At 28.4% G+C, this 14,738-nt stretch overlaps 3 protein-coding genes across 5 annotated transcripts; all 3 read right to left on the bottom strand.

Moving 5' to 3' along the window:
* Positions 1–1,223: 1,223 nt before the first annotated feature.
* LOC105205159 (alpha-tocopherol transfer protein-like) lies at positions 1,224–4,778 on the bottom strand. 2 transcript variants are annotated; one of them, XM_039446305.1, is made up of 5 exons: positions 4,605–4,778; positions 3,396–3,746; positions 2,691–3,054; positions 1,675–1,939; positions 1,226–1,573 (listed from the first exon to the last, which is right to left on the bottom strand). In XM_039446305.1, exons 2-4 carry the CDS (start codon positions 3,677–3,679, stop codon positions 1,682–1,684), a joined length of 906 nt encoding a protein of 301 aa, XP_039302239.1. In that variant the 5' UTR covers positions 3,680–3,746; positions 4,605–4,778; the 3' UTR covers positions 1,226–1,573; positions 1,675–1,681. The 2 variants fall into 2 exon arrangements, with proteins under 2 accessions (XP_039302238.1, XP_039302239.1); XM_039446304.1 differs by having other exon boundaries at positions 1,224–1,939.
* LOC105206636 (alpha-tocopherol transfer protein-like) lies at positions 1,224–14,408 on the bottom strand. Of its 2 annotated transcripts, XR_005574212.1 has the most exons (5): positions 13,144–14,408; positions 11,939–12,286; positions 11,221–11,584; positions 10,138–10,474; positions 1,224–1,602 (listed from the first exon to the last, which is right to left on the bottom strand). XR_005574212.1 is itself a non-coding variant. In XM_039446306.1 (4 exons), exons 2-4 carry the CDS (start codon positions 12,217–12,219, stop codon positions 10,217–10,219), a joined length of 903 nt encoding a protein of 300 aa, XP_039302240.1. In that variant the 5' UTR covers positions 12,220–12,286; positions 13,144–14,408; the 3' UTR covers positions 9,481–10,216. The 2 variants fall into 2 exon arrangements, 1 of the variants encoding a protein (XP_039302240.1); XM_039446306.1 differs by lacking the exon at positions 1,224–1,602 and having other exon boundaries at positions 9,481–10,474.
* On the bottom strand, positions 7,286–9,194 carry LOC105198744 (alpha-tocopherol transfer protein-like). Its single transcript, XM_026136512.2, has 2 exons — positions 8,065–9,194; positions 7,286–7,959 (listed from the first exon to the last, which is right to left on the bottom strand). The coding sequence occupies exons 1-2, from the start codon at positions 8,380–8,382 to the stop codon at positions 7,702–7,704; spliced, it is 576 nt and encodes a 191-aa protein (XP_025992297.2). The 5' UTR covers positions 8,383–9,194; the 3' UTR covers positions 7,286–7,701.
* Positions 14,409–14,738: the final 330 nt, after the last annotated feature.

Here is a 14,738-nt window from a genome sequence, read left to right as displayed (position 1 = left end):
GGCGCGAGAGAGAACGAGAAGCAGCGGTTGAGAGGATAGAACGAGATCGACAATAAGGAATCGGCACGGGAGAGATAGAAGATTTGTTCGCGTCGCATACTCCAAGAGCACTTGGATCACTTGGATCACTTTTATCACCAATCACAGCATTAGTTCTAATGCTGTGATTGGTGATAAAAGTGATCTAAGTGATCCAAGTGCTCTTGGAGCATGCGACGCGAACAAATCTAGAGTGAGAGTTCGTAAATAAATTCACTGAGTCTTTGCACAACAATTAATAGTCTCACTTTATTAAAGATGTGTCACTGATTGTTCAGAACACGCGACAACGTCTGGAGCGTGAACACCGCTCACGTCGATAAAACGCACTCGCGAACGCTACGCGGAACGAGAGATCTCCGATCTCCGATCCTCGGCGACGATGCAAAATGTTTGGCGCTCTCAGCGATACGTCAGAGCAGCGTTTGTTCACACGGTTTATTCGCAATAAACAGTGCAACAATTTATGCACAACGCGAGTTCGCGTTATCGAGTCCGTTCTCCCGTGACACTTAAAGTTCGGCGCAATCGTTCGCTGACTATCTCGCGGACGTGATCTCGTTCGAACGACTCCTCTCAAGCTTCTGCCCGGAAATCGGCAGGAATTTGGCTTGCTCCCGAATTTTCCTATCCGAGAGGAGGCAACGATGTTCTAGATTGTTCGGTCGGAAACCGCTTCACGCATTTTCTGCGTGCGAATATAGAGCTTCGACAAACCCGTAAATATGTTAATGACATCGGTGTGAGAAACTCATGCGAACGAGACTGATTTCGAACGGTTCGATATTCACAATATGAATACAGAGAACGAAACGGAAATAACGACGCTAAATTTGAAAGACTTATTTCATTTTGAATAGGCGCGAACGATTTGCCGAATGGAATTAATTGCAAAGAAAAAAATACTAACATATAATAGCGTGAACCTAATTTAACATTAATTTGCGACGATTCTTAACACAGAGTAATAATAATGCAATATTGAAGAAATTAATATGCACAGACATCAACAGAGTGTAGATATTTACGCATTGTGTTTCAACATAGTACTCAACGTAGGATAAGTGCTGCTTTCCAATCACGCAGCGTCTGTATTATGGCATAAATCCCGCTCGCTGAAAAGGCCGTATATCCTAAACAAGTGGAATATACAAGATATCAAATTAAATGAAGAATACAAGAGCTATGCATTTGTATCTTCCTTGTATTTCATCCTTTACTATCGCTCTACATTTACATATTATGAAATAATCATTATGCCTTTTATATTTTCTACAGTAATCATTTTACGTAGATGGTAATACACGATCGCGCTACTTCTATATGAAAAAATTAATTTGATACAAGATATTTTTGTTAATATTATAATAAAAAATTTGTTAATAACAATAAAGAACTGTAATTACAATACAATATTAATATAGCATAAAGGCACATAGTGGTTGTGAGCAAACTATCTTTATTTCTTCTATTTTTTCTGACTACTGCGGCGTACATCCTCCCGCGGCGTAAAGAACCGACTTTACCCTACTTACTACAAAAAAAAAAATCCCATATGAAAATGTAATAATTAGTTATAACCGTATTCATACATATAAATCGTTATAGTTGTAAATCTTATAAGATTATACCTACAGTTTCATTAATCTATGTCGAGTTTTCTAAAGTTACCCTCTACACCGAACAAATCATTCGCTGACTTGCTCTTGCCAATTCTCAACGCTTCGTTAACACGTCCGGTTGCTTCGTCTTGCAGGAACCATTCACGATAGTCTTCGAGTCGCTTCACTTGAATTTCGGCTAATTCCTGTATTGAACCTCCTTTTCCATTCATCTCGTTCGGCAGTGCGTCTATCGGAATGTACTTGGAAAGGCTTTCCAACGATGAATGAAAATGTATCTAGAAGAGTTAAATAAGATTAGAAAAACTTATTTGTATACTAAATAAAATACAGTATTAAAGTCAGTTTAATTTTTAAAATTAAAATTGTAAAGTTATATATGGAGACACATATTTCTGCGTTTATCGATAACGATCAAAAATTATATTTTGCATAATTTTAAGCTTATTTTAATTTATAAAAATAAAATTAAAAATGTTTGAGTAACACAATTAGGTAAAGAAAAAAATTTTTTAATCAAGGTACATTGGTCTTTACACTTAATAACATTGTATGAATGTTTACAATTTCCAAAGTTCATGCAAACTGCATGTCGATTAAACAAGCGTTTTGAAATATAGTTATAATATACAATAAAGATGAAATATGTAGTATAATAAATTAAATTGACAAGCAATTTAATTAATAATACTTTGCTAACAAGCATTTTAAAACATTGTAAAGTATTTATTACGAAAAGCATCTTGGCTAAAGTAACATTTAAAATAAAAAATGTCGTTTATCTTTACTTGTGTCATTCACATTATCAATTTAATAAATTTCATTTATTGTTCAGAATTGTTTGTTATTGTTTAAAAATAATTGTTTATGACATTAAAAAAATATGTGATTGCTACGTTGTGCCTAACCGTGCCTGACACCGTTGTAAAGTTGTTAATAAATGCATTTCTTAAAAATGCGGATATTCATGTAAATAATTAACGTCGTTAGGTAAACTTATTTTCAATAAAATTAATCAGTTATATTTACCATGTCTATCATCTCTTTCTTCATAAAAGGTTTGACAATATTCATGAGCAATTCCACGGCAGGTGGTACGTTTATGACATGGATTTCTTTTAGACGCACTGGCATTGCCTCTTGAACATAGTATAAAGCTTTCTTGGCTGCCAATGGACTTATTCGCGCGACATGACCAAAAGATAGTTTATCAGTATCGGTGATATAGATACAACCATTGTTTGTACCCTCTGATAGAAATAAAATATCGTACAGCATCAAACAATATTTGGTGAGAGCATCAAAGTTATAGTGAGAAGGATCAGCATTCAAAAATGTTCCATACATCATCTTGTAACCGTCCTTCGTTGTTCCACTCAAAGGGATAAAAGCCCTTTTTAAATTAAATTAATCTTATTTTAATTTAATAATATATCAGTATACGTAAAAAGTATTAGTAAAAATATTTTATATTATTGTTAAAAATTCACAATTAAATGTTAGTATATAAGTATCTGTATATTTTGTGTAATTTGTTTTATTTTCTGCACGGATCTCAAAATGTGTATCAGATTTAGCATTTTAAATATTACAAATAAGCAATTTTAAATATATGAATAAGTTATATTGATACGTATAAATGCATACGTAACAAGTTACACACACACACACACACACACACACACAATGTTATACTATTACTACATTAATCATTAATATTAAAAAATTGCTTACATGACTTTGAAGACTTGTCGTAGCCTTTTTTCTTCAAGTGGATCCCGATTGCAAAAAAATTCTGGTAAATGTGTCCTTGTCGTGTAATAATTCTCAATTGTATTTTTAGTTGGTTCTATGTTATAATAATTGCTGTGAAGAAACAAAGCGAGAAAGCTATCCTCAATTTTTGGTAAGTGGGGTTGTTTCTCGCACCATTCTCTCAGTGATTGTATATCGGATAGCTTCAATTGAGGATTTTTTTTTATTTCCTCCTCTAATGTGATTCTTCTTATCATTGACATTGAAACGCAGTTTAAATTACAACAAAAATTTATTTGAGTATATGAGATATTGCGTAGAAAAAAGTATCTACAAAAAAATTGATTATATATAAGTTTTTTCTATTTTAAATTTATTGTAAAATAATTGAAAGAGAATGTTCCGCAAAACTGATTAATTATTGGTCCCAAAATAAGAAACTTTTTAAATAGATAATTTTGATAAAAAACTACTTTTTAAACAATATTTAATCAAAAATTAATTATGCGAAGCAAGTTATTAATATATTGTACGTAATTTATTTTTAATCAATTTTTAGATCTAATCGATTTTAATCATATTCTTTTAATTATTATTCAAGAGTTAAATAGAAATTTGGGAAAAATTATAGTATTGTAATTATAATATATTATTTATTATTAAAAGAAGTATTTAAAACAGTATAAAAAAATGCCTTAACAAATAAATCATTTTTTATGAACATCGGAATTATTAAAGAAATAATTAAATCTATTTTATTTTATTTTAAAAACATTGTATTTTTTACTAGCTGTGCTTCGCCACGCGTTGTTGTGACTTAGTCTAGTTAAATGGAAAAGTAAAACAAGAGAAAGCGCGGTATACAATTTTTGTGGATATACAATTTTTATATAAAAACACGCGCTTATTCAAATGCAATGTTGTGTAAAAATTTCAAAGCATTCGTTGAAGAACTCTCGGAGATTTAAGATTTTGAACAAACAAACATTTACATTTTTATGCATATAAATAGATTGCCATACATATCTTCCTATTTATTATATACAATATATATATTTTAAATCTACATACAATACAAATATTTTATATGTTTATTATAATTTTTACATTCTGAAATAATATTTTTTTTATCACTGATATAAATATGATGATAATTATAATTATTATATACTTGGTGCATTAACGTACCTGAATTGAATGTGATTAATACATAATTATTAACGAATCAGAAATTAGCTTGGTTTTTATTATTAAGAAATATTTTTTTTCTTTTACAACACTTTTTTTACACTAATGTAATGTTTTTAAAGTTATTGCAGGCAGTATACTACCGAACAATCCAGTAACATAAGGAAAACTGCTAGAATTAGATTTCTACTGCAGTTCAATTTGAATTGGAAATCAAATTTGAAATTCTAATTAGAGGAGCCAGTAAAAAAATATGTGTTATGATGTGATGTGTTAGGATGAGTAATCTTTATGAACTTTTTATGCTATCGTTTCACACACTCTTCGCTTTACGAATCACTTGACGCGAGTCGTGACCGCGTCTTTTGATATTTATAAGGTTTCTACGCTCCTTTGTGGTTCACAAAAAGAAACTCTTAATTAAGGAATAATGACGTACGTATGACGGACATATATGTGTACATACATATAACAAGCCATTGTATTCTTTTCAGTAATTTAATTACGTAACTTTTTAGTTTTATGCGTACAAATTGTGTACCTTAGGGTATGATTCAAAATAATTGAATTACAATATAAATGCGACGAAAATGTTTTAGTCAATTCACTATGAATATGCTGAGTTTTATTGTCGAGCAGATGTGGAATAATTATTGCAGTCGATCTGTGTCATAAGTATATTGTCGATAAGTTTGTTGGGAACTTGTCATTATTATATTTTGAAAACTGTGACAATTATGTGACTGTCTAAAAGTTGTGAAGACAATAGGCATAATTATAGGTCAACAATACAAAATTTTTGCTGATTATGCGAACATATAGCGAAGATCAAGAGCGCCGAAGCCGCTAAAGAAGATCGTATTGCGGACTAAAGCAATGAAGAAAAGATAAAATTATGCAATAACCAGGGCCGTAGCCAAGGGGATGCCAGGCATTCTCTAAACAGAATAAAAAACGACTAATGTACCTTTATACAATCTTTTGCTTTTTAAATTGTTAGGAGTTTATTATTGTATTTGTATGCATAAATGCAATAAAAGACATTTTCTTTGTTTATACATAGATATAATACATTATTATTTTGTTTTTGTAATTTTTATATTAATATATTTAATTTTTTAATTTTTTAAAAAGTCTTTAAATTGATATTCATAAATGTTATTTCGATTAAATTGTAAGCACCTCTACTTTTCTCCAAGCTCCTTCACAAAATTCGTTCTAGCTACGACTCTGGCAATAATACTCGAAACTTTAAATGCATTTTTCTCAACTTTTTTGACATCAGAACTTAAAAACTTATAATTAAATTGGCTTATGTTGTTTTAATTTAAAATAACTGTTATATCTTGTAAAGTTATAAAAAACCAATAAAATATTAATAATACATTTTCTTTTTGCTAAAAAATAACGAAAAAGTCGAATCTTTCTTTTTAAATAAGTTTTTTTCTTTAATTTTATAATTTTTTATTCGGTGCAAGATTTATACCCAAGAGGCATCAATAACAAATAATTTTATATAATATGTAATTACAGATGTTACAAAATTTTAATTTTAATTTATTTTTTAATAACAGTAATATAATGTATTAGAAAAATTATTAGTAAAATATAGATAATATATATTATTAATTGGAAGTCCAATAATTTATTTTTACTTATATTAGGTGTTCTAAGTTACTTTTAAGAAATGTTTAACGTTATTTTTGAAAAATAAGCAAGTTTTATGAAGTGCCCCATTATAACCTCATAACGGGGCATAATGGAATTAATGCACGTTTTCAATAAAGTAATAATTTTGTTCTTTTAATCTAGTCTTTTGCAATAAAACTTGTTTTTTTTTTAACATAGATGTTTCAAGGAATATTTTAGTAAAAAGTCAATGTGATTTGTTTATTTTTAATATATAAACTAGTTTAAAATAACTATGCCCGTTATGCCCCAGGTTCCCCTATCTCACATTATAGTTTCTGATTACTTGAACGGGCGTTATAATATTAATGTTTTATTTGATATATGATCGGAGTTTCCAAAAAAAAAGTTTCTAAATTTTAAAAGTTGTTTCACTCAACGTGCCATGATCCGAAGGATTAGGAAATTTATTATATAAATATATATTACTAATAAAAACTAAAAAAGTAGCCGAAACAAACAATGAGAAGAGAAATAAAGTATATATAATGCACATTAAAAATACTTATTTTGAGCAGTATCTTCCGCGCGTTTTGATTTTCATTTGCCCTATGTATGTTAAAAATTGTGAAAAATACGCTTTATAGTATTTGGTAAGGAAGAGGTAGGAATGAAGAGAAAAAAAGAGAAAGTGAAAGAGGGAGAGAATTTCTAGGGTGACATTGTATTTAAAGAAAATTCAAGAATATTATTATATTCTTATATTAAAGTAATATGGTAAAACTTTATTTCTCCACTTCTAAAATGTTCTTTAAACCCTATTCCTTTACAAATATAATTTATAAAAATTCTTTATATTTTGTTTGCGATTAAATTATTTTAAAACTTTTCTTATCATAAGACTCATTGATATTTTTTTAAGTTATTTAATAAAAACTGTACGGTTAAAATAGTTTAAAATTAAAAAAAATATCGGTGAACTGATACAACAGATTAATGAGGCGCAAGTTTTAATTTTTCTTAATGTTAATGTTTTATGTTCTTTTTTTTAACGCTTCGTTTGTTGTTAATTTATGTACAATATATGAAAGCTCAGTGTAATACATTGAGCTTTCACAAATTTAACTATTAACCCTTTGAAAGTCAATTCAATTATATTAAAAAAATTGAGATTGACGCATGTTTTTCAGTCTGTTTATCTTATAAAATAGTATATCACGAAGATTGTCTATAATTAAAAATTAAACAAAGGATTGGGCAAATAAGAGAAAGGCACAATTAACGAGGAGCAAATTATAACTTCTAGTAATGTTAATAATACGTTGTGCTTTTTTATGTTTGATTATTAGATTCCTAAAAAGTTTAAGAATTCTTACGAATGTCTACATAATCATAAACTTATTCTTAAAATTTAATCAAGTACTTATATCATGTGAAAAGATTAAAGAATCTCCTTAAATTCGACTGATTAAACTAGCTCCAATTTTTTAAAGTTACCCTCTACACCAAATAAATTTTCCGCATTTTTACATTTGATAACTCGCAAAGGTTTGTTCACTCGTTCTATAACTTCGTCATATTGAAACCAATCGCGAAATTCCTCCAACAATTTGATGTGTTTAGCAGTTATTTCTTCCGTAGATCCTGCTTTCCCACCGTATTTGTTTGGCAAACCTTCTATAGGCAAAAATTTTTTTACGGTTTCCATGCTTGAATGAAAATGTAGCTGAAATAATAAATATGTATTTACGTATCATTTTTATATTTTTTTTTTTCTGAAAAAAAAAGAGAAATTTTTATGTGTGTGTATAATAATATCGTTAACACTTACAATATTCATCAATTCCTTCTTCATAAAGGGTTTTACCAGATTCACTAGTGCATCTACTACAGGCATAGTGTTCAATATGTGTATAGTCTTTAATCGAACTGGAGCAGCTTCTTGTATATAGAATAAAATTTTTTTCAATATTACCAAGTTAATACTAGCGAGGTGGCTAAAAGAAAATCCGGTTGCATCAAGAATAACAATCTGTCCTGCGCTGGTGACATGTACCACATTTTGTACCTCGCACGTCATAAATGAATATTTAACGCACTCTAAGTAGTTAAATTTACTCAGATTTGTATCAAGGAATTTGACTAACATCCTGATATATTTTTCCTCGGTTTTCTTCTCTAATAACAGCTACTTTTTAAAAAAATTTTTTACGATTATTTTTGACAAAACTACACTTTCTTGAATTACGCCTATTTTTCGGAGTCGGAATAAGTATTATTTTGTCTAACCCCTGTGTGTGTGTATATGTGTGTGTGTGTATATATATATATATATATATATATATATATATATATATATATATATATATACAATAGAACCTCGTTTATCCGAGGTAATGTGGGGAAAGCGTACATCGGATAATCGAAATCTCGGATAATACGGAACACAGATATAATTAAAAGACTTTTTATTTTTATGTATGTATGAATTCGAAAAAATGTAATATGATCAGATACATGTATAAAAATATAAGAATTATAACGAATGCACATTATTCTTATGCGTCATTGACTTAACAAAGTCAGTAATACGAGACTGTTTTAATTTGCTCATGCGTTTTTTAGCTGCAATATCTCTCCATCTTTTTATTAATAAGAGGTCACTTGCAGTAGTGACCATCGTTTCTGAGCCATCACGACTCTAGGATTGGAACTGCTGCATTTGGTTTATGACACACAAGCTTGTGCAAGTTTATGCATGTTAAAACAAAATAGCAACAACAATCGCGCGCCTACATGGCTTCGCTTCGTATTATCCAAGTTTTTCCGTATTATTCGAGCTACCGCCTTGGATAATACGGAGTGCTCGGATGAATTCAGTGCCTCGGATTACGCGGAGTGTCGGTTAATCGAAGCTCGGATAAACGAGGTTCTACTGTATATATGTATATATATATATATATATATATATATATATATATATATATATATATATATGTATATGTATGTATATGTGTATATATATGTATATATGTAATAATATCAAAATAATTAAATTATAATATAAATCTATTTTTGTAATTATAATGTACAAATGTTGATATAACTTATAAACAGTAAACAATTGTTAAATAACAAAAATATGATAAAAAGCAAAATAATTTTTATTCTTTAACAGACTATCAGCAATTTCACACAATTATTGACATACAGAGGGCAAATAAGAGTTAAATGCAAAGTGTAATAATTATTACAAGTATTTTGAATATGCATTTATTTCATTGCCGTTTAAACCGTACATTTTTTGATATTTCTTACTTAAAAACTTGTTCGTTTTTAATATTTTTTATTGATTCGAAGAACGATAAAATATTAAACACCCTAAATTTTTCAAAGAGAAACTTGGTTTAAAATTTTTAAAAATTTGAAACATTTTTCTTAATTTGTATTAGAATAACTATTAAAAAAGAAAATAACTTAGATTATATTGAAATATTTGAAATAAAATCTAAAAATAGACTAACAGAGGTTAAAAAGGTTAAAAATACACGATGGGCCACTTTAGAAAGACACAAGTCCATCCGACTACAAAGGAGGAGGGAGCGTTGATGTCATCAGCTCGACTTTCGCTCATTACTGTATAATACATAATTAAAGAAACACAACGACCTTATTTGGCCAATACGTCCTCACTATCGACAATTTTTCCTTTTTTAAGAAAAAGTAAGTCGGTCTTTTCCGTCTACTGACTTATTCAAAACAAAAAAATCATTGGGGTCTTCAATGCTTCCCAAAGGATTATTCCGGATAGTTTAGGATTACACTATGCCTCCATTACGTAAAATATTATAAAGTATGAAGTACAAAATAATACTTACTACAAAAAGAAATCCCATATAAAAATGTAATAATTAGTTATAACCGTATTCATACATATAAATCGTTATAGTTGTAAATCTTATAAGATTATACCTACAGTTTCATTAATCTATGTCGAGTTTTCTAAAGTTACCCTCTACACCGAACAAATCATTCGCTGACTTGCTCTTGCCAATTCTCAACGCTTCGTTAACACGTCCGGTTGCTTCGTCTTGCAGGAACCATTCACGATAGTCTTCGAGTCGCTTCACTTGAATTTCGGCTAATTCCTGTATTGAACCTCCTTTTCCATTCATCTCGTTCGGCAGTGCGTCTATCGGAATGTACTTGGAAAGGCTTTCCAACGATGAATGAAAATGTATCTAGAAGAGATAAATAAGATTAGAAAAACTTATTTGTATACTAAATAAGATACAGTATTAAAGTCAGTTTAATTTTTAAAATTAAAATTATAAAGTTATATATGGAGACATATATTTCTGCGTTTATCGATAACGATCAAAAATTATATTTTGCATAATTTTAAGCTTATTTTAATCTATAAAAATAAAATTAAAAATGTTTGAGTAACACAATTAGGTAAAGAAAAAAATTTTTTAATCAAGGTACATTGGTCTTTACACTTAATAACATTGTATGAATGTTTACAATTTCCAAAGTTCATGCAAACTGCATGTCGATTAAACAAGCGTTTTGAAATATAGTTATAATATAAAGCTGAAATATATAGTATAATAAATTAAATTGACAAGCAATTTAATTAATAATACTTTGCTAACAAGCATCTTAAAACATTGTAAAGTATTTATTACGAAAACCATCTTGGTTAAAGTAACATTTAAAATAAAAAATGTCGTTTATCTTTACTTGTGTCATTCACATTATCAATTTAATAAATTTCATTTATTGTTCAGAATTGTTTGTTATTGTTTAAAAATAATTGTTTATGACGTTAAAAAAATATGTGATTGCTACGTTGTGCCTAACCGTGCCTGACACCGTTGTAAAGTTGTTAATAAATGCATTTCTTAAAAATGCGGATATTCATGTAAATAATTAACGTCGTTAGGTAAACTTATTTTCAATAAAATTAATCAGTTATATTTACCATGTCTATCATCTCTTTCTTCATAAAAGGTTTGACAATATTCATGAGCAATTCCACGGCAGGTGGTACGTTTATGACATGGATTTCTTTTAGACGCACTGGCATTGCCTCTTGAACATAGTATAAAGCTTTCTTGGCTGCCAATGGACTTATTCGCGCGACATGACCAAAAGATAGTTTATCAGCATTGCCAATAAAGACAAAACCATTGTTTGTACCATTCGTTAGAAAAAGAATGTCGCATAACATGAAGAAATATTTGACCACTGCATTCAAGTTAAAGTGAGAAGGATCACCATCCACAAATGTTGCATACATCATCGCGTAACCTTCTTTCGTTACTCCACTTAGAGGGGAATAAGCCCTTTTAAAATCAAATTGATTTATCTCAATTTATTAATATATCAGAAGGAATGAAAAATATTAATAAAAATATTCTTCATTACCGTTAAAAATTTACATTTAAATTTAGTATAATTAGTGTATCTATATATTTTGTGTAATTTGTTTTATTTTCTGCACGGATCTCAAAATGTGTATCAGATTTAGCATTTTAAATATTACAAATAAGCAATTTTAAATATATGAATAAGTTATATTGATACGTATAAATGCATACGTAACAAGTTACACACACACACACACACACACACACACACACACACACACAATGTTATACTATTACTACATTAATCATTAATATTAAAAAATTGCTTACGTGACTTTGAAGACTTGTAGCCTTTTTTCTTCAAGTGGATCCCGATTGCAAAAAAATTCTGGTAAATGTGTCCTTGTCGTGTAATAATTCTCAATTGTATTTTTAGTTGGTTCTATGTTATAATAATTGCTGTGAAGAAACAAAGCGAGAAAGCTATCCTCAATTTTTGGTAAGTGGGGTTGTTTCTCGCACCATTCTCTCAGTGATTGTATATCGGATAGCTTCAATTGAGGATTTTTTTTTATTTCCTCCTCTAATGTGATTCTTCTTATCATTGACATTGAAACGCAGTTTAAATTACAACAAAAATTTATTTGATTATATGAGATATTGCGTAGAAAAAAGTATCTACAAAAAAATTGATTATATATAAGTTTTTTCTATTTTAAATTTATTGTAAAATAATTGAAAGAGAATGTTCCGCAAAACTGATTAATTATTGGTCCCAACATAAGAAACATTTTAAATAGATAATTTTGATAAAAAACTACTTTTTAAACAATATTTAATCAAAAATTAATTATGCGAAGCAAGTTATTAATATATTGTACGTAATTTATTTTTAATCAATTTTTAGATCTAATCGATTTTAATCATATTCTTTTAATTATTATTCAAGAGTTAAATAGAAATTTGGGAAAAATTATAGTATTGTAATTATAATATATTATTTATTATTAAAAGAAGTATTTAAAACAGTATAAAAAATGCCTTAACAAATAAATCATTTTTTATGAACATCGGAATTATTAAAGAAATAATTAAATCTATTTTATTTTATTTTAAAAGCATTGTATTTTTTACTAGCTGTGCTTCGCCACGCGTTGTTGTGACTTAGTCTAGTTAAATGGAAAAGTAAAACAAGAGAAAGCGCGGTATACAATTTTTGTGGATATACAATTTTTATATAAAAACACGCGCTTATTCAAATGCAACGTTGTGTCAAAATTTCAAAGCATTCGTTGAAGAACTCTCGGAGATTTAAGATTTTGAACAAACAAACATTTACATTTTTATGCATATAAATAAATTGCCATACATATCTTCCTATTTATTATATACAATACATATATTTTAAATCTACATACAATACAAATATTTTATATGTTTATTATAATTTGTATATTCTGAAATAATATTTTTTTTATCACTGATATAAATATGATGATAATTATAATTATTATATACTTGGTGCATTAACGTACCTGAATTGAATGTGACTAATATATAATTATTAACGAATCAGAAATTAGCTTGGTTTTTATTATTAAGAAATATTTTCTTTCTTTTACAACACTTTTTTTTACACTAATGTAATGTTTTTAAAGTTATTGCAGGCAGTATACTACCGAACAATCCAGTAACATAAGGAAAACTGCTAGAGTTAGATTTCTACTGCAGTTCGATTTGTGTTGTAAATCAAATTTGCAATTCTAATTAGAGTAGCCTGTAAAATAATATGTGTTATGATGTGATGTGTAAGGATGAGTAATCTTTATGAACTTTTTATGCTATCGTTTCACACACTCCTCGCTTTGCGTATTACTTGGCGCAAATCGTGACCGCGTCTCTTGATATTTATAAGGTTTCCACGCTCCTTTGTGGCTGACAACTAAAGAAAGTTTTAATTAAGGAATAATGACGTACGTGGACATATATGTGTACATACATATAACAAGCCATTGTATTCTTTTCAGTAATTTAATTACGTAACTTTTTAGTTTTATGCGTACAAATTGTGTACCTTAGGGTATGATTCAAAATAATTGAATTACAATATAATTACGACGAAAATGTTTTAGTCAATTCACCATGAATATGCTGAGTTTTATTGTCGAGCAGATGTGGAATAATTATTGCAGTCGATCTCTGTCATAAGTATATTGTCGATAAGTTTGTTGGGAACTTGTCATTATTATATTTTGAAAACTGTGACGATTATGTGACTGTTTAAAAGTTGTGAAGACAATAGGCATAATTATAGGTCAATAATACAAAATTTTTGTTGATTATGCGAACATGTAGCAAAGATCAAGAGCGCCGAAGTCGCAAAGAAGATCGTATTGCGGACTAAAGCAATGAAGAAAAGATAAAATTATGCAATAATCAGGGCCGTAACCAGGGGGTGCCATGCATTCTCTAATCGGAATAAGAAACGACTAATGTACCTTTATACAATCTTTTGCTTTTTAAATTGTTAGGAGTTTATTATTGTATTTGTATGCATAAATGCAATAGAAGACATTTTTTTTTTGTTTATACATACATATAATACATTATTATTTTGTTTTTGTAATTTTTATATTAATATATTTAATTTTTTGATTTTTTAAATAGGCTTTAAATTGATATTAAATAATGTTATTTTGATTAAATTGTAAGCACCTCTACTTTTCTCCAAGCTCCCTCACAAAATTCGTCCTAGCTACGGCTATAGCAATAATACTTGAACCTTTAAACGCATTTTTTTCAACTCCTTTGACATCAGAATTCAAAAACTTATAATTGAATTGGCTTAGATTTTTGGATAATTTAAAATAACTGTTATATCTCGTTAAGTTATAAAAAATATTAATAACATCTTTTCTTTTTGCTAAAAAATGACGAAAAAGTCGAGTTTTTCTTTTTAAATAAGTTTTTTTCTTTAATTTTATAACTTTTTATTCGGTGCGGGATTTATAACCAAGAAGCATCAATAACAAGTAATTTTATATAATATATAATTATAGATATTACAAAATTTTAATTTTTATTTATTTTTTAATAACAGTAATATATGTATGTTTTAAAAAAATTATTA

Source organism: Solenopsis invicta, chromosome 2 (assembly GCF_016802725.1).
Source record: "Solenopsis invicta isolate M01_SB chromosome 2, UNIL_Sinv_3.0, whole genome shotgun sequence".
Lineage (NCBI taxonomy): Eukaryota > Metazoa > Arthropoda > Insecta > Hymenoptera > Formicidae > Solenopsis > Solenopsis invicta.
The sequence above is the reverse complement of the archived record's forward strand: the minus strand, read 5'-3'. Positions and strand labels throughout refer to the sequence as shown.

What these genes read in the sequence shown, in the direction of transcription:
- LOC105198744 (XM_026136512.2), bottom strand. Translation starts at nt 8,382, where the DNA reads ATGTTAGTCAAATTCCTTGATACAAATCTGAGTAAATTTAACTACTTA. An exon ending in AGAAGGAATTGATGAATATT is followed by an intron (nt 7,960 to 8,064) that starts GTAAGTGTTAAC and finishes TTATTATTTCAG; the next exon opens with CTACATTTTCATTCAAGCAT.
- LOC105205159 (XM_039446304.1), bottom strand. Translation starts at nt 3,679, where the DNA reads ATGTCAATGATAAGAAGAATCACATTAGAGGAGGAAATAAAAAAAAAT. An exon ending in CGACAAGTCTTCAAAGTCAT is followed by an intron (nt 3,055 to 3,395) that starts GTAAGCAATTTT and finishes TAATTTAAAAAG; the next exon opens with GGCTTTTATCCCTTTGAGTG. An exon ending in AGAAAGAGATGATAGACATG is followed by an intron (nt 1,940 to 2,690) that starts GTAAATATAACT and finishes TAACTCTTCTAG; the next exon opens with ATACATTTTCATTCATCGTT.
- LOC105206636 (XM_039446306.1), bottom strand. Translation starts at nt 12,219, where the DNA reads ATGTCAATGATAAGAAGAATCACATTAGAGGAGGAAATAAAAAAAAAT. An exon ending in CTACAAGTCTTCAAAGTCAC is followed by an intron (nt 11,585 to 11,938) that starts GTAAGCAATTTT and finishes TGATTTTAAAAG; the next exon opens with GGCTTATTCCCCTCTAAGTG. An exon ending in AGAAAGAGATGATAGACATG is followed by an intron (nt 10,475 to 11,220) that starts GTAAATATAACT and finishes TATCTCTTCTAG; the next exon opens with ATACATTTTCATTCATCGTT.